This window comes from Gopherus flavomarginatus, chromosome 3, assembly GCF_025201925.1.
Source record: "Gopherus flavomarginatus isolate rGopFla2 chromosome 3, rGopFla2.mat.asm, whole genome shotgun sequence".
In the NCBI taxonomy this organism is placed as follows: domain Eukaryota; kingdom Metazoa; phylum Chordata; order Testudines; family Testudinidae; genus Gopherus; species Gopherus flavomarginatus.
Window position 1 is genome coordinate 39,874,681 of NC_066619.1, and position 22,875 is coordinate 39,897,555.

General features: G+C 42.1%; 1 protein-coding gene across 3 annotated transcripts in view; it reads left to right on the forward strand.

Annotated features, from left to right (window-relative positions):
• Positions 1-22,875, forward strand: part of ZSWIM6 (zinc finger SWIM-type containing 6) — a 163,929-nt gene that overhangs the window by 91,574 nt on the left and 49,480 nt on the right. For all 3 annotated transcript variants that reach the window (XM_050946872.1, XM_050946873.1, XM_050946874.1), the window contains exons 3-4: positions 19,730-19,878; positions 20,389-20,539. In XM_050946872.1, the coding sequence (XP_050802829.1) occupies positions 19,730-19,878; positions 20,389-20,539 (300 nt within the window). The remainder of the gene's footprint in view (positions 1-19,729; positions 19,879-20,388; positions 20,540-22,875) is intronic.

Consider the following 22,875-nt stretch of genomic DNA (forward strand, 5'->3'; position numbering starts at 1 on the left):
GTACAACCGCATCTGCTCTAACCCCTCAGACAGAGACCAACACCTACAAAATCTCCACCAAGCATTCTCAAAACTACAATACCCGCACGAGGAAATAAGGAAACAGATCAACAGAGCCAGGCGTGTACCCAGAAGCCTCCTACTGCAAGACAAACCCAAGAAAGAAGCCAACAGGACTCCACTGGCCATCACATACAGCCCCCAGCTAAAACCCCTCCAACGCATCATCAAGGATCTACAACCCATCCTGGACAATGATCCCACACTTTCACAGGCCTTGGGTGGCAGGCCAATCCTTGCCCACAGACAACCTGTCAACCTGAAACATATTCTCACCAGTAACTGCACACCGCACCATAATAACTCTAGCTCAGGAACCAATCCATGCAACAAATCTCTATGCCAACCCTGCCCACATATCTACACCAGCGACACCATCACAGGACCTAACCAGATCAGCCACACCATCACTGGTTCATTCACCTGCACATCCACCAATGTAATATACGCCATCATACGCCAGCAATGCCCCTCTGCTATGTACATCGGCCAAACTGGACAGTCTCTACGGAAAAGGATAAATGGACACAAATCAGACATTAGGAACGGCAATATACAAAAACCTGTAGGAGAGCACTTCAACCTCCATGGCCACACTATAGCAGACCTTAAGGTGGCCATCCTGCAGCAAAAAAAACTTCAGGACCAGACTTCAAAGAGAAACTGCTGAGCTTCAGTTCATCTGCAAATTTGACACCATCAGCTCAGGATTGAACAAAGACTGTGAATGGCTTGCCAACTACAGAACCAGTTTCTCCTCTCTTGGTTTTCACACCTCAACTGCTAGAACAGGGCCTCATCCTCCCTGATTGAACTGACCTCGTTATCTCTAGCTTGCTTGCTAGCATATATATACCTGCCCCTGGATATTTCCACCACATGCATCTGAAGAAGTGGGTATTCACCCACGAAAGCTCATGCTCCAAAACGTCTGTTAGTCTATAAGGTGCCACAGGATTCTTTGCTGCTTTTACAGATCCAGACTAACACGGCTACCCCTCTGATACTTGAAATGAGAGAGTTGGCTGTGAAGGTGGAAAAAATAAAGGACTGTTTTTTCTTTTTTTTTTTTTTAAAAAGACAAGGAGGAAGAAGCAGAAGGATTTGGAAATAGCATTAATGGGTGGGGCAAGGGATTGGAAGAGTGAAAAATGATGATGCCCAAGTTGTGGGTCAGAGTGACATGGAGGTTGATGGGATAGCCTGCAGGGATAGAAAAAGCGGTGAAGAAGAGAGAGACGCTGAAAGGAGGAAAAGGGTCAGAAAAGTAAGAGGACAGCTAGGAGAGAAGCAGCAAGCATCTTAAAGTCCTAGGAGGCTAAGATGTTGAAAAGGAGAAGCTCCACAGTCATAACAGCAGTATAGGGGTCAGAGGATGAGGCTAGAGTAGAGAGAACTGGGGTGCTGTACAAAATTAAAACTGTAATTATACTAATCCTGGATACATTGGCCTATAAAAAACAGCCACTTTGTTTAGTTTGAAGTGGGGCTGCCTTCCAAGTGGTAGTACTTAACTTCTAACATGCCTTTTAAATGTTTATTTTAAAACTGATATTGAAACCAAAACAATAAAAACAAAAGAAAACAAAGGTTGTAAAGCACTGAACAAGCTTTTGAAAGTGTTCATTTAAGCGTATGGGTAGGATGGGTTAAGAGTATCTATAAAACGAAAATGTTTGTCAGCTTGTGTGCATTGCAGTTACGTTTGCCTGAAAACTATAGCAATAAGCCTATTTTAATTGCCAATATAATTATGTAGTAATCAAACAATGGCAGGAATATACAAATTGGATTTCCTACATCAAATCCAAACAAGCCAAACCAATGATCGACTACACACTGTAAAGAACGGTTTACAAGAAAAAGACCTGTACATCAGAAAAGAGTTTTGTTTTATTTTTTTTTAAAACCATCTCCTGATTTTTAAGAAGATATATCCATTTTAACTTGGTAAATAAGTTTCTTTTAAGAAAAAGAGGAATTTTCTAGTATTCCAGCTGCACATATTCTCAATTATATATACTCTGTTTCTAATGCAAAGCCATGTTTCCTGCATTTGTATTGCTATGGACAGTTAACTAACATTATTGTATACATGGACTTCACTGGTCACCTTTGTATTAAGATAATTGTTCACAGATGAATGCTGCAGAACACTGTTTACAGCACCAATTGCAGAAGTTGCCTCCAAATCTGATTATGGCATGTCTTTAAAGTGCCATGCTGAACCTCTTAGTAAATGGAGAGTGATCTTGGGGTGACATAGTCAGAACATTTGAGCCAGGAAGATAATTTTGACAGCCGCACTTTGGATGGATCTGTAGGGGACAGCATAGGTATCGAAGATAAAGAGGAGGCTTCGGTAGTCAAGATGAGGGAGGAGTTACCTGGAGAAGAGAGTGAATTTTGGAAGTCTAAAGGGGGAAGAAGGAGCAAAATTTGGACATGGCCTGGGTATGTGGATCTATAGAGAGCAGAGTTAATGCCAAGGGTACGGTTATTGTTTTTCTCTTGTCAAGTGTCATAATCTAAGTGTTACCTATCTGACAAGCTCCCATTTGCTTATTGGCTGACGCTGGGGATTGAACTGGGGACTTGTTACGGCACAAGTCTCTACAGCTTGAGCCAAAGAGACAGGCTCTGTAGCAGAGGGCTGTAACAGACGTGTCCATTGCAGTTTTGGGCAAAAGGGAGAGCACATAACATGCTAACCAGTGGGTTACCTGAGCATTGAGTGGGATCAGTTCCAGGTTGTAAGGCCTTCAAGGAACACGTAGGGTAGTGCTGATGGTTCAGTAAGTGGCTCCTTCTTGGTCAGTATTGCTCTAAACCTATAAAACTGGTTTGTGCAATCATTGTGCTGTTTGAGATACTATCCTTTTTAAAATGAGGCCAAATCTATGCTAGGCATGGTTTGCTGATATACCAGCAAAGTGCTCTTGGTGTGGATGCATCTCATAGGAGCAACACTGCTAGTTCTAGCGTGCCTACCCTTTCTCCCCCAAGGGAAATAAGCTAAATCAGCAAAAGTCCAGTTTTGCCAGTATGACTGTCTCTACACTATGGGCTTTTGCTGTCACAGCTAGCTGTATGGGTTGGAAATCACACCTCTGACCAACATAGTAATGCTGGCAAAAATTTCTAGTATAGACATGGCCTGGACTATAGAGCTGAGATCCAAGATCTTGTATACCTGCCAACTCTTGCTCATTTTATTTATTTATTTTATTTTTTATTTTATTTTATTTTTGAAGGACTGAGTGAAAAAACAAACATATTTTGCTAACAAATAGGAACTTCCCCTCTCTTGGATAAGCACAATTAACATGTTAATACTGCTGTCCTAGTTGGCTTCATTTGTAGAACTATATAGGGTTTATCTGTAACTTTCAAATGGACATCCTGTCCTAGATCATGCAGGACAAGTTTTTCTAGGTCAAGATGATGTATATCCAAGAGTTCTGAAGGATCTTATCAGTTTAAATGGCTACGAAAAATCATGCAATCTCATTAAGAAATTTGACAGCACCAAAGGATTGGAGGGTAACACATGTTGCACTTGTGTTTTATAAAAGACTCTTTTAAAGATCCAGAGAATTACAGACCAGTAAGCCTTCTATACCTTGTAAATTAGTTCAAACTCTAACAATAGACTTAAAAAACCCACACACCTGGAAAACGATATAGGTAGGGTCTAAGCAGATTGGCCAGACACAGCTTTCCTTTGTAGAAACCAATGTGATAGAATTCTTTGAATGTATGAGGTTGTGGATAAAAGAGAACCTGTTAACTAAGAGTAATTTGTAGTGTTGTGGTAACAGCTATAGACACTGTTGTCCGGGGTGAGAGAAAAAATATTATCCTGCGTAAGAAACTGTCTAAAAGACAAAAAACAAAGTGGTCATTTTTCATCATAGGGAAGCAGAATACTAACTGCAGGATGACTTGAGGTTTCATACTAGAACTGGTGTTTTAATGTGTTGATTAATGATCTGGAAGAAATGGGGTAGGCAGTGTGGTGGCAAAAACTGCAGAAGACAAAAAATTATTTGTTAGTCAAAACCAGAGAAGATTCTGAGGAACTCCAAAGAAGCCTAACCAAGCCAGGTGAATAGGAGAGACAATGGCTGATGAAACTCAGTGTTGATTAACTACAAAGTAATATGTGTTAAAGGGAAACTTGAACTATTCATACAGATTACATGGTTCAAAATTAACAGCAGTGACTCAGGGAAAGTTGGGCATCATTGTGGACAGCTCAGTGAAGATCTTAGTTCAGTTTGCATTTATAGCTTAAAAAAACAAGTAAAATTCTAGGATGCATAAGGAATGGGATGGAGAATGATACAGAAAACATTATCCCATTGTGCAGATTAGGGGTTTGCCTTCATCTGGAGTACTGTCTGCAGTACTGATTAATTCTGCAATATCCTTTTTGAGATGCAGTTGAGGAGTTTCAGAGAAGGGTACGAAGAATGAATAGGACCATGGAAAAAATCTCATAGGAAGAGACTTAAAATATTTGGCATGTATATTTTAGGAAGGAAACTAATAACAGGACACATGATAAATGTATACAAAATAATGCATGGTCTAGAGAAGGTAGTTCAGGAGTTTCTGTTCTATGAGACAGGAAGCACCAGAACAAAGGCACACATAATGATTATTGAAAGGTGTCCAGTTCAAAACTGATAAAAGCAAATGCTACTTCACACCACTAGACTTCGGAATTCATTGCTGCAGGGTGTTGCTGAGGCCAAGAATTTAGCAAGATTTTGAATGATTGGACATGTATAGATAACATGAATATCCAGTTATAATAGTTAATATGAGGAAAGTATTTTGGAAGATGTGTATAACCATGCTTCTGGGCGATTTTTTAAAAACTATATTGAGGGTTAGTGTAACACTTTTTTGTGTAACCGCATCTGCCCATTATGGTGTTTCTTGCAACTTCTTCTGAAGCATCTGGTGCTGGCCACTCGGATATTTAAGCTAGATGGGTCACAGGTGTGTTCCAATGTGGCACTTCCTGTATTCCTGTGCTACTGTGTACTGTTAAAAGGCACAAGCGTTCCTCCCGAAAAGGAGTTTGAAATTTATTGGCAAATGAAATGCTTCAGGTATAAGTTTTGAAGCATTTAGGGATCAAAGACATAATATAATTGTGACTGTTAATTTGATCATGTGTTGATTTTATATAATTCAAATGGTGCTTCTAAAGTAATTCACTTTAATTCTCACTACATTTATAGAAGTTAATTACCAAGCTGTTGTGTCGGTAACGTACAGAATCACTGCACTCTGATAGGCTGAAACAATTCTATTTTTGCTTACTACAAATTAAAGCATGCTCTTATTTGAAATTTTATTTCCATGCCTTCATCCCCTCCTCTTAATGCTGTCATCGGATGACACTTAAAGGTTTAAATCAGGGATGGGCAACCTTTGGCATGCGGCTCACCAGGGTAAGCACCTTCTGTTTACCTTCTGCTTCTGCAGGTTCGGCCGATCCCAGCTCCCACTGGCCACAGTTTGCCGTCCCAGGCCAATGGGGGCGGTGGGAAGCCTCGGTCACCACTTCCCACCGCCCCCATTGGCTGGGGCAGCAAACTGCAGCTAGTGGGAGCTGCGATCAGCCGATCCTGCAGACGTGGCAGGTAAAAAAAAGCAGCCTGGCCCGCCAGGGAGCTTACCCTGGTGAGCTGCAGACCAAAGGTTGCCAATCCCTGCTTTAAATGATCTACTGTTAATTGTATGAATATTTTTACAAATTTTAAATGTATATGTGAAGAGTACTAAAATCTGAGTTGAATAAGTGGTTTGCATAGGTTTGAATGAAGATAGAAACATTGTTCAGAAATGAGGAGTGGGGGAATTGTGCATAGATACTGTTTGTATTTTAACTAGATTTGATTGATGGTAGTTCCTGAGTAGTCTGCACCATACAGGCTTCTATTTTTCCTGTGCCAGAGTCTAGAAAGTCACAACTCTCTGGTAAATGCAGGTTTGAAAAAGAAGTCTAAGCTCCTTGTTTCACTCTCACTTTCAAATATTGTTCTTTTAGAGTGAAATTTCTACACTTGTTCAAAGGTTAAATGTAATTCAAAAGCTCAAGCCAAGTTGTCTGAGATGTTTTAAGCAATGTCAACAAGAAAAATATCTTTTTAATAGTCTAAAGAAATTTAAATTAAAAATAAAAATGATTCTTCAGCTCAGGGCTTGAAAATGGGCTAGTTTGTAAAAAGTTAGCTTTTCATTGTCATCATAATCTGTGGAGACAAGCATCTTTCTGAAATAATTTGCTTCATGGATATCATAACAAATGTTTGAAAAAGACATACTGGCCATGAATGGTATTTTTAATTATATAAACATTTTGCTTTTAAGCCATAGAAGCACAAATTAAAAATGTATATCCTTATTTATATACTGAACGTGTTTGTGTATATATAAATTAAAAATGGCCATAAGTGCATTAAATAAAATCCGTTTTAAAGACCAGTCATGACTGATAAGTTAACTAATCCTGCAGTGAGGAGGGAACAAATATATGGGAGTGTCTAAACTGATACCATTTAATTACAGGTTTTTAAAATATTTCATATAATTAAATAGTGCTTTTCACTTTCAAAGCTCAAACGTATGCTAATTAATCCTCATGACACCTCTGAAGCACATAAGTAATATTTATCCCCAATTTACAAATAGGGAAAGGGAGTTGGTATTGGTGCTAGGATTAAACTCAAGAATTTCTGGCTCTCAGTTCTGTGCTTCTTCCGACAACAAACTGTACTTCATTAGAGATTTAGAACTGTGCATTCAGGAGTCGCATTGATTCATAAGAGAAGCATTCTCTTGGAATGGAGCCTTTACCTTTTTTTTGACTTGGAATTTATCCCTTCCTGCCAATGGTTGGGTGTCTGGGCTTTCAGCTGTCTTAGGCCTGGTGTACACTACGACTTTAGGTCGAATTTATCAGCGTTACCTCGATTTAACCCTAGACCTGTCCAGACGACACAGCCCTTTTTTTTTGACTTAAAGGGCTCTTTAAATCCATTTCTTTACTCCACCTCCAAGGGGATTATTGCTGAAATCAGCCTTGACAGGTCGAATTTGGGGTAGTGTGGACATAATTCGACGGTTTTGGCCTCCAGGAGCTATTCCAGAGTGCTCCATTGTGACTGCTCTGGACAGCGCTCCCAACTCAGATGTACTGACCAGGTAGACAGGAAAAGGCTCGCAAACTTGAATTTCATTTCCTGTTTGGTCAGCTGATCAGCACAGGTGACCATGCAGAGCTCATCAGCATGATGTGCACATTGCTGGGGCACATTGCCTGGCCCATACTTTATGAGAAGTCTATGACCATATCTATGTCCTCATCACTCTCATCACCGTGCTGCCGTCACCTCCTCATTTGGTTTTGCTCGAAACAATTGTCTGCCGTTGCTCTGACAGAGGGAGGGGCGACTGATGAGATGGCTTACAGGGAGTTACCGTATGTCTCCTGGGTGCTCGGCAGAAGACAGTGCAGTACGAGTGCTAACCATCGTCATTTCCCAGGTGCTCGGCAGACGATGGGAATGACCTGGCTGAGTCACTCCCATGTCTGCCCAGATGCCCCTAACCGACCTCACCGAGGTCAGCTAAAAGAGCACCCAGGAATATGAGGACGATGGCTACCAATCGTAATGTACTGTCTGCTGCCAAAAGGCAATGCACTGCTGCTGTGTAGCAATGCAGTCCCACGCCTGCCAGCACCCAGGAGATGTACAGTGACGGTGAGCTGAGAGGGCTCCATGCTTGCCGTGGTATGGCGTCTGCTCGGGTAACTCAGGAAAAAAGGCGCAAAACAATTATCTGCTATTGCTTTCATAGAGTGAGGGAGTGTGGGGCCTGACGATGTACCCAGAACCACCTGCAACACTGTTTTTGCACCATCAGGCACTGGGATCTCAACTGAGAATTCCAATGGGCAGCGGAGACTGTGGGAACTGTGGGATAGCTACCCACAGTGCAATGCTCCGGAAGTCGATGCTAGCCTCGGTACTGTGGACCCAATCCGCCGACTTAATGCACTTAAAGCGTTTTGTGTGGGAACACGCACAATGGACTGTATAAAAACGATTTCTAAAAAACTGACTTCTATAAATTCGACCTGATTTTGTAGTGTAGACATACCTATAGGCAGGTGTACAACTGCCTTTGTAATGTAACCCCCCTTTCTTCACTGGGGACAAGCAACACTCACCTGTGTGCCTAGGCACCTGATCTTTTGACAGAACAGAAGATCCTGGTATCGCTATGGTGATGTTGGATAGGTGGGAATCCTCCATCCTCTACTCTGCTGCTGTCCTTTTACTTGTAAAGGAAATTAAAACTGGCAGTGGACCCTGTACATGCTCAATGGGAGCCTCCAGGAATAAACCTATTCTAATCTATGCAATGAGTCAAACTAAAAATATCAGTTATAAACAATATACACCCAGTATACATTTAGATTAAAGTTAACATACCTTTACTTAACAACTTAAGGAATCATGGTATAACAGACTGAGATTGAATGTCACTACTAATTTAAGTCAGCGAGGGTGGCAGTTCCATTAATCTATTAAAAAATACACTTTACAGTAGTAAATGAAATGTATCTAACTTGCATTAAAACTGCCAGCATTTAACCCACTCCTGAGTGGACACTCCTCTGGATTTCAGAGTTCTAAACACTTGTTTGTGTGGGTGCGCTTGGAGATCTTAAGGCTGAAGACAACAGCTCGTTGGTCCAGTGAATCAGTCCAGCCAAGGCAGCAAGGGGCAGAACAGTTCTAATTTGGAATCCTTTCAAGCTGCACACCCCTTCTGAAGATTGGTGTTGTTTTAGTCAAATGTCAGCAAATGTGGGTTCTGGTTTCATGAGAAGACCATTCTGCTCTTCTCAGACTCAGAAAACATCTTAAAGGCTTTGCTGTGCCCCTTCCCTTGCAAGTACTTTCCCAAACAAGGGTGATGGTTTCTCGCATTGCGTTCACTGCAGATCCACCTCAGTTAGCTCTGGGCATAGCAACAGTCTTTGTCCTGCTTCCAGTGAAGCCACCCACTGTCTGAGGCTTCCTGCTTGCTCAAAGCCACGGCAGGTTTTCAGTAGTAGCTTTTGGCTTCCTGGCAGCAGTTGAGCAGCAGCTCCTGGTATGGACAAAGCTCCACAAAAGCAATCTCATTACTTCTTCAAAGTAGAGCCCGTCTCATGCTCTCCCTAGAATAAGTCCTCTCTTTCCCCTTCTCCCATCCAAGGCATCATGGGAATTGTGGACTCCAAGGCTGGATTACAGTGCTCAGGATCTTCCCAATTGGAACACACTCAGTTGAGTTCAGAGGCCCCTCTACTAAAGGGTGCCGACAATAAGCAATAGGAACCATGTTCTTTGTCTTAAACTCAGTTTCCGCAGAGCTAGTAGTTTACCTTAGCTAATAAAAAAATCATATCTATTGCTCTGATGGGGGGGAGGGGAGGGAGAGAGATTGACCTATGAAATGTTTATTATGAGTGAATGTAGTACTCTTGAAAAGTAACCAGTTGAGCGCCCTGGAGAAAAATCTTCTGTTTATCCACAGAACAGGGGTGACATGGGTAGTGGCAACTCAAGTCCCCATACTGCACTACCACTGTGCCTCAACCTTGACCAACAGGGACTAATTCTTCAGGTGAGAAGGTACCTAAGAATGGCCATGCCCCTTCAGACATTGGCCTCCATGCCTCTTTAGTGCATGACCATTGACTAAGACCGCTATAAGGGTTGTTGGAAAAATTAGTGAGTTATAACTGTAAACTCTGTGTTTTGGGGAGAACACCCCTTTGCCAAACAGACAATAAATACACATAAGGAAATTCCTTTAACTTTTTTCCTAACTAAAAAAAGGAAGAAGGCCATACTGAGCATAACACGTGCAGCTTTCTGAGAGAGGAGCCTCCAGACGCTGGATGAAGTCTCTGTAATACTAGGCTGAGCCACATTTGTGAGCAGACCCTCAACTTGGTGTCTTTGGCCTTTGTTACCAAGACTTCTGGCAGCTTGCTGGCAAAAGTGGTTAAGGGCACAGTGCTACTGTGGAAACAGTTTCAGAAACTGACTGAAACCAGAACATAAGAAAGGCCATACATACTGACTCGGACCAATGGTTCCTGTAACCCAGTATCCTGTCTTCTAACAGTGACCAGTGCCAGATGCTTCAGAGGGAGTGAACAGAACAGGGCAATTTTAGTGAGGGATTCATCCCCTCTGCTCCAGTCCCAGCTTCTGGCAGTCAGAGATTTAAGGATACCCAGAGCACGAAGTGGTGTCTGTCCCTGACCATCTTGAAGGATTGCCATTGAGGAACCTATGAACTTGCCTATTTCTTTCTTGAACCTAGTTACACTTTTGGCCTTTACAACATCCACACAATGCGTTTCACAGGTTGAATGTTCATTATGTGAAGAAGTACTTCCTTTTGTTTGTTTTTAAATCTGCTTCCTATTAATTTCATTGGGCCAACCCCTGGTTCATGTCTTATGTGAAGGGGTAAATAACACTTCCTTATTCACTTTCTCCACACCATTCATGATTTTATAGACCTTTGTCATATCCTCTCTTAGTTATCTCATTTCTAAGCTGAACACTCTCAGTCTTTTTATGCTTTCCTTTCTTTTTACTCGTAGGGAAGCTGTTACGTACCTCTATTAATTTTTGTTGCCCTTCTTTTGACTTTTTCCAATTCTAAAATATTTTTTTTGAGATATGGTGACCAGAACTGAATGTAGTATTCAAGATGTGGACATACCTTTGGCTTATATAGAGGTATTATATTTACTGTCTGATTATCTATCCCTTTCTTAATGGTTCCTAACACTGTTGGCTTTTTTTCATGTGACTTAAATCTGTTTTAATTTATCCATTTGTTCTACAACATATTCTGTTGACGCCTCAATCTGGGACAGTTCCTCATTCTTTTTAGGTAACAAATCTATCTTGAGTGTGGGACTTTCACTTACATCTTCTGCATTGAAGACTGATGAAAAGAATTCATTTGGCTTCTCCACAACAGCCTTGTCTTTCTTGACTATTCATTTATCACCTTGATCACCACTGGCTCCTGTTTCTGATGTATTTAAAAAAAAAAAAAAAAGCTGTTTAGTTTTTGTCTTCTGCTAGTTGCCCCTCAAATTCTTTTTTGGGCTTCCTAATTATACCTTGACTTAACAGAGTTTGTTCCTTTCTATTTTCCTTAGTGGGATTTGATTTCCAGTTTTTAAAAGTTGTCTTTTTATCTGTAAATGTCTCTTTTACTCTGTTTAGCCATGATGGGATTTTTAGTCCTATTTCATTTTTTTTTTTTTAATCAGGAGGTATAGATATAATTTGAGCCTTTATTATGGTGTTTTTTTAAAGTTTCCTTGCAGTTTGCAGGCATTTCAGTCTTATGACAGTTCTTTTTAATTTCTGTTTAACTAGTCTCCTCATTTCTATATAGATCACCTTTAAGTTAAATGGTTCTATGGTGTGTTATTTGGGTATTTTCTCTCTACAGAGATGTTAAATTTAATTACATTACGGTTGCTAGTACTGAACAGTTCAGCTATATTCCCCTCTTGGACAAGATCTTTTGCTTCACTTGGGACTAAATTGAGAATTGCCTCTCCCCTTCTAGGTTCCAGGACTAACTGCTCCAAGAAGTAGTCATTAATTTTATCTCTGTATCCCATCCTGAGGTGACATGTTCCTAGTCTACATGGGGATAGTTGAAATACTCCATTATTACTGGGCTTTGTTTTATTATTCTCTCTAATGTTCCTGAGTATATTTCACAATCACTGTCACCATCATGGTCAGGTGATTGTTAGTATAGTTCTACTTCTATACTCTTATTATTCGAGCATGGAATTTCTATCCATAGAGATTGTATGGTCGAGTTTGTCATTTAATATTTTTGCTCTGTTTGATTCTATGCTTTCTTACGTATAGGGCCACTCCTCCACCAGCATGATCTGTTCTGTCATTCCTATATAATTTGTACTCTGGTATTATTGTGTCTCATTGATTTATCATCATTCCACTAATTCTGTGATGCCTTTTATTTCAGTATCCTCATTTAATACCAGGCACTCCAGTTTACCATCTTAGTATTTGGACTTCTAGCATTTGTGTACAGGCACTTAAAATCTTTCAATATTTAGGTGTCTGCCTTCATGTAGTGTAACTGAATGGAACTCTTTTGCTTGACTTTCTCTTCCATTCCTACCTGTAATTTATCAGCTTCTGTCCTCTTCTCTTTGAGGATATAGAATATCCCCTTTAATAAATCCTCCCCTAAGGGATGTGTCTCTCTGGACCATGTGTTCCTCCACACGTCAACACTCCCCTAAGCCTTAGTTTAAAAACTCCTCTATGAGCTTTTTAATTTTACGTGCCAGAAGTCTGGTTCCGTTTTGGTTTAGGTGGAGCCCATCCTTCGTGTATAGTCTCATTTGTTCCTAAAATGTTCCCAATTCCTAATAAACCTAAATCCCTCCTTCCAACACCGTCTGATCCATGGATTGAGACCATGCAGCTCTGCCTGTCTAACTGGACCTGCACATGGAACTGGAAGCAATTCAGAGAATAGTACCATGGAGGTCGTGGACTTGCATCTCTTGCCTAGTAACCTAAATTTGGCCTTCAGGACTTCTCTCCTACCTTTCCTTATGTAATTGGTGTCTACATATACCACAACCACTGGCTCTTCCCCAGCACATAAGTCTGTCTAGATGTCTTGAGAGATCCACAACCTTCCCACTTGACAGGCAATTCATCAGGGAGTTCTCCCAGTCATCACAAACCCAACTCTCTCTCTTTCTAATAAATCCTACATTACTATTGCCTGTCTCTTCCAAATAACTTGGGGTCACCTCCGTCAGAGGAGGATCCTCAGTGCGAGGCAATATCATGACATCATCTGAAAGGCGGATCCCCAACTATGGGAGTGTTTCCCTCTGCTCCAGCTTTACATAGTCCTTCCCCAAGACTTTGATCCTCCTCTGCAGCACAGAAGCTGCCAGATTAGGGGGTGGGACTGCTCTGCTGTGTCCCAGAAAGTCTCACCTATGTACTGCTGTCTTCCTTAGCACCTGCAGTTTAGCCACTCTGGTCTCATGAGCCCATACGTGATCTCTGAGGGCCATGAGCTCCTTGCACTAAATGCATACATACGCCACTTGCCCACAAGGCAGGTAATCATACATGCTGCATTCTTTGCAATAAACTGAATAGCCCCCACTCTGCTGCTGGCCTTGTGCTTCATTGTTTTTACTCTTGCAGGATTTGGGGATTTTTTGGCGGAAGGGTGGTTGTGTTTGTTTTCTGTGCGGAGGAGGGGATTGGAGGGGTCAGTTATTGGCCTAAGTTTAGAGAATATTTATTAGGTGTATCTGGCTCTTATGCTCCTGCTCTAATCTCCCTCCAAAAACTGTTTGCTGTCCTTGTTTGCTAGGTCCTCTAGTCGCTTAAGGGCTGGCTGTTCTCCCTGAGTTAGCCATGCCCCCTTGTCAAGAGATCCTAAAGGGATCAGGGCTCAATGGATGAAAGACTAACCCCTCTCTAGGAAGCTATCAGCCTAGGCCAAGGGTGGGCAAACTATGGCCTGCAAGGCAGATCCGGGTCAGGCTCCCGGAAGCCACAGCATGGTCCTGCTCCAGCCAGGGCATAGGGTCGGGGACTGTATCACACGGCTCTTGGAACCCACGGCATGGCCCCACTCCAGCTCCTACGCTCTCCAGTGGCCCCCTCTGGCGCTCCAATAGGAGCTGCAGAGGCAGTGCCTGCAGACGCGGAGGCGTGCAGAGCCGCCTGGCTGAGCCGCCTGGCTGCCCCGCCACATAGGAGCTAGAGAAAGGGCATGCTACTGCTTCTGGGAGCTGCTTGAGTTAAGCTCCGCTGCACCCCTGAGCCTCTCTCCATGCACCAACCCTCTACCCCAGCCATGATCCTGTTCCCCAAGCCCCTCGATCCCAGCCCGGAGCACCCTCCTGCACCCCAAACCCCTCATTCGTAGCCCCACCCCAGAGCCCGCACCCCCAGCTGGAGCCCTCACCCCCGCCCCCGCACTCCACTCTCCCAGCCCCCATTCCTCCCGCACCCTGAATTCCTCATTTCTGGTCCCACCTCAGAGCTTGCACCTCCAACCAGGGCCCTCACCCCCTCCTGCACCCCAGCCCTAATTTTGTGAGCATTCATGGCCCACCATACAATTTCTATTCCCAGATGTGGCCCTCAGGCCAAAAGTTTGCCCACCCCTGGCCTCGGGTAAGCACACTGCCTGCTAAGTAGACCACACTATACACTTCAGTCAAGAAGGCACACAACAGACAGATGTCAAACTCACCCCAAGGGTCACCTAGTCACTCCTCCTTCACCTGAAGAGAACTCCCTCTCAAAACTGCCCTGTTCATTACTCCTGTATTGGGGAACTCTCTGGCAATGTTGTTGTTACAGTTCTGGGCTGATCTGATACCAGTGTTCCAGTGACAGGATGTAGATTCTCTAGGAATGACAATATCCTTGTTGAAATTCAGCATTGTAGTACAAACTGGCTTACGAGCTTTTGATAAAATGTAAATAGTCCAGAAAGAATTTCATTTTTCACAAATAGCAAAGTTTAGCTGTGACAACTTACTAAATTGTTTTAATACAATTAAAACTAACCCCACAAAAATGAATTTAAATTATAATTTATCCCAGTCAGTTTATTTTAAAACAAGTTTTGTGTTTTATAAATGATAAGTGCAATAAGTAGTTGTCTTTTTGTGTTTTGGAGCAATGAAATATTTAAGCTATTTTGCAAGGTGATACAAAAATCTTGAGTTACTGCAACAGCTGCACTGCCTGTTTTCCTGTGGCTTGATTTCCCTTTTTATCTCATTTTGTGCAACTGAAGACTTGTCAGCATTTGTTTCATGTAGTGCACTGGATTGAAAGCCCCTTAAAATGAACAGAGTAAAAGAGAGAAGGACTTCTGGAGTGAAGTTTTTCATTCCTTCGTTTCATAATGTCCTGGGCTCAATTTTTGTCTTCACACACTCTCTAAACAGATCCCCTGGAAGTCAGTGGGAGTTGTATGTACATATTCAAGGGGACAGGTTTTTTTCTCTCTCAATTAAAAAACCTATTTAAGGATACAATCCCCACAAGATTCCCATTCTTAAGGTCTCAAGCATTAGGAACTCAAAGCTATAAGATTTTTGGCTTTGAGGTATAAGTAGTTGAGTACAAAACACTTCTCTTCTCCTCAAAATCTTCCAGTTGTCTTCACTAGTCAGAGAAGGAGCTCACTTCAAGAGGTTCAACCAGATTTTCAGCCATCTATAAGCTTTTCTGCATGGCAATGCTAGAATGGAGAAAAAATTAGAATTGAAGTAGTGATTTTTAATTCAAAAACTCTGGAGAACTTTCTGTCCTCTTTTTAAACTTCTCAGCACTTATTGGAAAAAAGTATTAGAATTGATACTTTTGTTTCTAGTTAATGCACTATTTTTATAGTGTTGGTTACAGAAGGATACTTAAGGTATGTCTACACTGCAGTTAAAAACCCATGACCAGCCCGTTTCAGCTGACTCAGGCTCACATTTCTTGGAGTAAGTCTATGTTTAATTGTGGCTCTGGGACCCTCCCCCTTCACCAGGTCCGAGCGCCTGGGCTCCTGCCCAAGCCAGAACATTTATACCACAATTAAACAGCCCTTTAGCCTGGGCCCAGCGAGCCTGAGTCAGCTGACCCAGGCCAGTTGCGGGTTTTTAATGCAGTTTAGACATACTCTTAGGACCTATCTAGACCAAGATTTAAGTGGTGAAATGTTACATCGAGTTACATGGCTGAATTGCTAAGAGGTTCTAGAACTCAGAGTCAAAGCAGTTGTACTTTAGAATGTGCTGAACTGGTCAAGGTAAAGCCTTTAATTCAACCACTTGAGCATGTTCTAAAGTACAGTTGCTTTGTCTTGATTAGAGTTCTAGAAGCTGTTAGCTATTCAGTGGGATTAACTTGGTCTGTCACAGGGGTCAGCAATCTTTCAGAAGTGTTGTGCCGAGTCTTCATTTATTCACTCTGATTTAAGGTTTCGTGTGCCAGTAATACATTTTAATGTTTTTAGAAGGTCTCTTTCTATGTCTATAATATATAACTAAACTATTGTTGTATGTAAAGTAAATAAGGTTTTTAAAATGTTTAAGAAGCTTCATTTAAAATTTAAATTAAAATGCAGAGCGCCCCAGGCCCGTGGCCAGGACCCGTGCAGTGTGAGTGCCTCTGAAAATCAGCTTGAGTGCCGCACGTTGCCTACCCCTGGTCTATCATAGCACTTATTTAAATTTTAATCTAGACAGGGAATAAAATTGCAGTTTGACTCTGGGCTTGAGTGCTTTGTAGATAACTTGAGTGTTGCTCCTAACTTGAGTTACATCCACACACACACAAGCTTTCAACTCAAGTTATCTGGTCTATCAAGGATATAGGCTAAAACTTGCATTAGCACATCTTGTCAGCTACTAATACAGATACTCTCTGCGGTAATCGAATTGCTCTGTGTTGTCGGAGTGCTGTTTCACAGGCCTGGTCTACGCTACGCGTTTAAACCGATTTTAGCAGCATTAAACCGATTTAGCGCTGCACCCGTCCATGCAACGAGACCCTTTATATCAATATAAAGGGCTCTTTAAACCGGTTTCTGCACTCCTCCCTGACGAGAGGAGTAGCACTGAAATTGATATTACCATATCGGATTAGGGTTAGTGTGGCTGCAAATGAACGATATTGGCCTCCAGGCGGTATCCCACAGTGCACCATTGTAACCACTCTGGACAGCAATCTGAACTCGGATGCACTGGCCAGGTAGACAGGAAAAGCCCCGCTAACTTTTGAATTTCGTTTCCTGTTTGCCCAGCGTGGAGCTCTGATCAGCACAGGTGGCAATGCAGTCCCAAATCCAAAGAGCTCCAGCATGGACCATATGGGAGATACTGGATCTGACCACTGTATGGGGAGACAAATCTGTTCTATCAGAGCTCCGTTCCAGAAGATGAAATGCCAAAACATTTGAAAAAAACTCCAGGCTATGATACAGAGTCCACAGCACAGTGCTGCGTGACAAGCGTAACGGAAAGCCAAAGAATCAAATGGATGCTCATGGAGGGGGGGAGGGGGTACTGAGGACTCCAGCTATCCCACAGTCCCCAGCAGTCTCCGAAAAGTATTTGCATTCTTGGCTGAGCTCCCAATGCATGTAGGGTCACACACATTGTCCGGGGTGGTTCAGGGTATAGCTTGTTAATTTACATTCCTCTCCCCCTCGTGAAAGAAAAGGGAAAAAAATCATTTCTTGACTTTTTTTCAATGTCACCCTATGTCTACTGCATGCTGCTTTTAGACGCGATGCTGCCGCAGTGAACAGCAGTATCCTCTCCTCTCCCCTCCCCGGTGGCAGACGGTAACAATTTGACTGCTATCCGTTGTCATCATCAGCCCGTGAGTGCTCCTGGCTGGCCTCAGGTGAGGTCGGCCGGGGGCGCCTGGGTAAAAATAGGAATGACTCCCGGTCATTCCCAGTCGATGGTACAGAACGGCTGGTAGCAGTCTTCATCGTAGCAACTGGGCTCTGGGCTCCATCAAACCCCTCCCTTTCATGTGTAAAGAAAAGATTCTGTCCTGCCTGAACTGTCATAGCAGCGGGATGCTGGGCTCCTCTCCCCTGCACCGTTTGATGTCCTGCCTGGACTATCATAGCAGCTGGAAGCTGCCTCCCCCTCATTTTATCTCACTAACAAGTCAGTGTTTCTTATTCCTGCATTCTTTATTACTTCATCACGCAAATGGGGGGACACTGCAACGGTAGCCCAGGGGGGTTGGGAGAGAAGGGAAGCAACGGGTGGGGTTGTTGCAGGGGCACCCCCTAGAATGGCATGTAGCTCATCATTTCTGCGGGATCTGACACGGAGCGGCTGTGCTCTCTGCTTCTCTGGTACACTGGTTCTCTAGTACACTTGCACCATATTCTAGGCAGGACTGACTCTATTTTTAGATACCATAAAGGAGGGAATGACCCAGGGAGTCATTCCCATTTTTGTCTTTGCACCCCCAGCCGACCTCAGCCAGGGGCACCCATGACAGCAGCAGATGGTACAGAACGACTGATAACCGTCTCTGCTGTCTTGCAAAGGCAAATGAATGTTGCTGTGTAGCACTGCAGTACCGCCTCTGTTAGCAACATCCAGTAGACATACGGTGACGGTAAAAAAGAAAAAGGAAAAAAGAAAAAGAAAAAAGCTGAACGGTCTCCATGGTTGCCGTGCTATGGCATCTGCCAGGGCAATCCAGGGAAAAAGGTCACAAAATGATTGTCTGCCGTTGCTTTCACGGAGGAAGGAATGACATTTACCCAGAATCACCCGCGACACTGTTTTTGCACAGTCATGCATTGGAGTCTCAACCCAGAATTCCAATGGGCAGGGGAGACTGCTGGAACTATGGGATAGCTACAGGATAGCTACCCACAGTGCAACGCTCCAGAAATCGACGCTAGCCTCGAACCATGGACGCACACCACCAAATTAATGTGCTTAGTGTGGCCACGTTCACTCGACTTTATACAATCTGTTTTACAAAACCGGTTTAGGTAAAATCGGAATAATCCCGTAGTGTAGACATACCAACAGTGTAGTTGCTCAAGATAGGCTAATTTAAAAGGAGTTAACTCTAGGGTGACCAGGTGTCCCGATTTTATAGGGACAGTCCCGATATTCAGGGCTTCATTTTATATTGGCACCTATTACCTTCCACCTCCATCCCGATTTTTCACACTTGCTGTCTCGTCACCCTAGTTAACTCCATTAGGTACACTCAAAGTAACTGTGATTACTGTTGAAGACCTAGCCTGTGGAAAAAATGCTTATTAACCAATAGATCCATTCCCTCTACATGATTACTTATGAGTTCTTCTACTGCATTTCAGATTTGTACACCAAATATCAATCACTTATATCTGTGTAAGATTTTTGAAGGCATTGGGTGTTGTACAGGTGTCATGGAAGACACTATCTGAAGACACTGTGATTGAAGAAATACTAAAAGAAACATAATTTGGCTTGCAGAACCTTTTCTTCTATGTACTGGTGCACTGAAAGGGAACCTCAAGCTGGTTTTGTCAGTTCTGGCAAGAAGAAAAATCTTGTTAATTGAAAATGTTTGATATAAACTTTACTTAGATCATGAACATGGAACCCTTAGAGTAGAGCCACACTCTAAACTTTCCAGAATACCTTTGTTTCAGGTATCGTTCTATATTTTTTTGTGAAACTGACATAAAACGTCAGATTACAGAAACTTTTTATTGTAAAAACCCTTGTAATTAAACAGGTTTTCGCTTAGTTTGTAATTAATTATTAAATATTATTATTTGGAGCCCCTTTCTCCTCTTCTGAGTGATCGGGGTACTGAGAAAAATTATTTTAATATGGTAAAGCTACAATACCGAAAACATGAGAGAGCCCAAGTCCAAAAAATCCCTCTGTACTTCTGACCTCCTTTTGCTTCATTCCCTCCCTGCCTCCCTCCCCAGCATGAACCTATAATCTTTATTTAGACCATAATTTTTTCGCTGCTGTTTGTAGGTGCTCCTGACCCAACAGCAGGTGCTAGCATAGATGATGAAAACTGTTGGCACTTGGATGAAGAACAAGTCCAGGAGCAAGTTAAACTCTTCCTCTCCCAGGGTGGATACCATGGATCAGGGAAGCAGCTCAATTTGCTTTTTGCAAAGGTAGGGGTTACGTTTGGGTCTCCTTCCTTTTTGTTTTCCTCTATCAAGCCCATATTTGATTAATTACTGAAAATGCAGTCATTTCTAAACCAATTTAAGCCTTATTAATACAGCATTATGTTACTTAGAATTCTCCATCAAAGGAGCATAACTTGATGTGCCTTAAAATCTACTTGTTTATCATAACCAGCTTTTTTTCCCCAAAGTTTTGGAGAACTGCGTGTGATATTCTTGGGGCATACATTTTAATGTAAGTTTTTCCACAAAAAATTTACTGTTCAGAACAGAAATTGCAGTGGGACATTAACAGTGATCTAAAATCATTTTTACTGTTGAACAAACTCAATGTAGTCAAGTTCTCATTTAAAACTTTTGACAATGAGTTTTTTTTTTAATAGTGTATGTGTCTCAAAGAGGGAGGAGGAGTGAAAGCATAAACTTCGGTATTTCACTAGTATTATGTAGCTTCTTTTTTCAAGCTTGTATTAAGAGACCTTTTTTGTTTCCTAGGTGCGAGAGATGTTAAAGATGAGAGACTCTAATGGCGCTCGCATGTTGACATTGATAACGGAACAGTTCATGGCTGACCCTCGTCTGTCGCTTTGGAGGCAACAAGGCACTGCAATGACTGACAAGTATAGGCAACTCTGGGATGAACTGGGTAAATGCAAAGAATTAAAATTATATGCTGTGTATGTATATGTTTCATAGATTCCAAGGCCAGAAGAGACCACTGTGATCATCTAGTCTGACTTCCTGTGTAACACAGGCCATCATTCCTAGAGCATGGCTTTTAGAGAACCTCTAATCTTAACTTAAAAATCAGCAATGATGGAGAATCCACAACATTCCCTGATAAATTATTCCGATGGTTAATTGCCCTCACTGTCAAGAATGTACACCTTATTTCCAGTCTGCATTTGTCTATCTTCAGCTTCCATCCATCGGATGATGATGTTATACCTTTCTCTGCTAGATTGAAGAACCTATTGTTACTTCTCTTTGTTAGGCTCAAGGAGCTCAATGTGTTTAGATTATCACTATAAAGCATGTTTTCTAATCCTTTAATCATTCCCATGGCTCTTCTCTGAATCTTCTCCAATTTATCAACATCCTTCTTGAACTGTGAGCATCAGAACTGGACACAGTATTCCAGCAGCAGTCACACCGGTGCTAAATACAGAGGTAAAATAACCTCTCTACTCCTCAAGAGTCTCCTGTTTATGCACCCCAAGATCACATCAGCTATTTTGGCCACAGCCTCACACTGGGAGCTCATGTTAAGTTGATTAGCCACCATGACTCCCAAATCTTTCAGTTAGTGCTCTCCTGAATAGAGTCCCGCATCTTGTAAGAATGTCCTAAATTCTTTGTTCCTAGATGTGTATATTTACATTTAGCTCTATTAAACCATATATTGTTTGGTTGCACCCAGTTTACCAAGCAATCCAGATCACTCTGAATCAGTAATCTGTCCTCTCCATTATTTACCACTTTCCCAGTTTTTGTCATTTACAAACTTTATCACAGATTGTTTTATGTCTTCTTCCAGGTCACTGATAAAAAATGTTAAATAGATTAGGGCCAAGAACTGATCCTTGCAGGACCCCACTGGAAACATTCCCACTTGATGACTATACGCCATTTACCATTACATTTTCAGACCTTTCAGTTAGCCAGTTTTTAATCCATTTAATGTGTGCAATGCTAATTTTATATCATTGTAGTTTTTTAATCAGAATGTCTTGTGGTACCAAGTTAAATGTCTTACAGAAGTCTAAGGAATGAAGGAAGAATTGGACATTTAAAAAAGGCAGGCTTATCAGGATACTTTATAAAACTGAAACTGATGGTCTCTGCAGGCTTAAGAGTTCAATTTAGAAGGGGCTGGAACTGTTGTGAATTTCTGGCATACAGCGGGTGGTAGAAATGGCAGCTTGGACATCTTGACTTGACGGCGAAACAAAGCAGCTTTTGCTAAATAAAGGACATATGCTTAACTGAAAGTAACAATTTAGCTATATTTAAAACTAGACGAATGCATACTTTGTTGCTTATGTAGATTGGGCTAGTAGGTGCTGGGAAGGGCTATCCTGCAACCGGCTATCCTGGAACCTGTCGCAATTTTACAGGATACTGCAGCTAAACCTATATTGTAATAAATTGTCTCGGTCACCACTCCTCTTCATTTTAAGTTTCATATCAGCAGTTTCCTCTTGACTGTGCTCATTTAATGCTACAGGCAGAAGATCCTGAGCAGTTGCATTGTGACATCAGATATAACTCAGGCCTAGTCTGCACTTAAAAATTAGATTGCCCTTGCTATGTTTAGTTTGGAAAAGAGAAGACTGAGAGGGGACATGATAGCAGTTTTCAGGTATCTAAAAGGGTGTCATCAGGAGGAGGGAGAAAACTTGTTCACCTTAGCCTCTAATGATAGAACAAGAAACAATGGACTTAAACTGCAGCAAGGGAGATTTAGGTTGGACATTAGGAAAGTTCCTAACTGTCAGGATAGTTAAACACTGGAATAAATTGCCTAGGGAGGTTGTGGAATCTCCATCTCTGGAGATATTTAAGAGTAGGTTAGATAAATGTCTATCAGGGGTGGTCTAGACAGTATTTGGTCCTGCTATGAGGGCAGGGGACTGGACTCGATGACCTCTCGAGGTCCCTTCCAATCCTAGAGTCTATGAATCTATGTTGTGAAAAATTTTGTGCCTTGAGTGCCGTAGTTAGGTCAACATAACCCCAGGTGTAGATGCGGCTAAGTCTTCTGTCAACCTAGCTACTGCCTCTCAGAGAACTGGATTAACTACAAAGATAGAAAAACTGCTTCCATTGATGTAGGAAGTGTCTAGTCTGTGGCTGTAGTGTAGTCATACCCTGAGTCAGTCATTACTTTCTAAGTAACCCTAATCCTCACCCTGGTGCCTGTGTTGGCCATGTCACCCCTTGACAATGCCCATCTGGTGCTGCAAGTAGGAGAATCTCTTT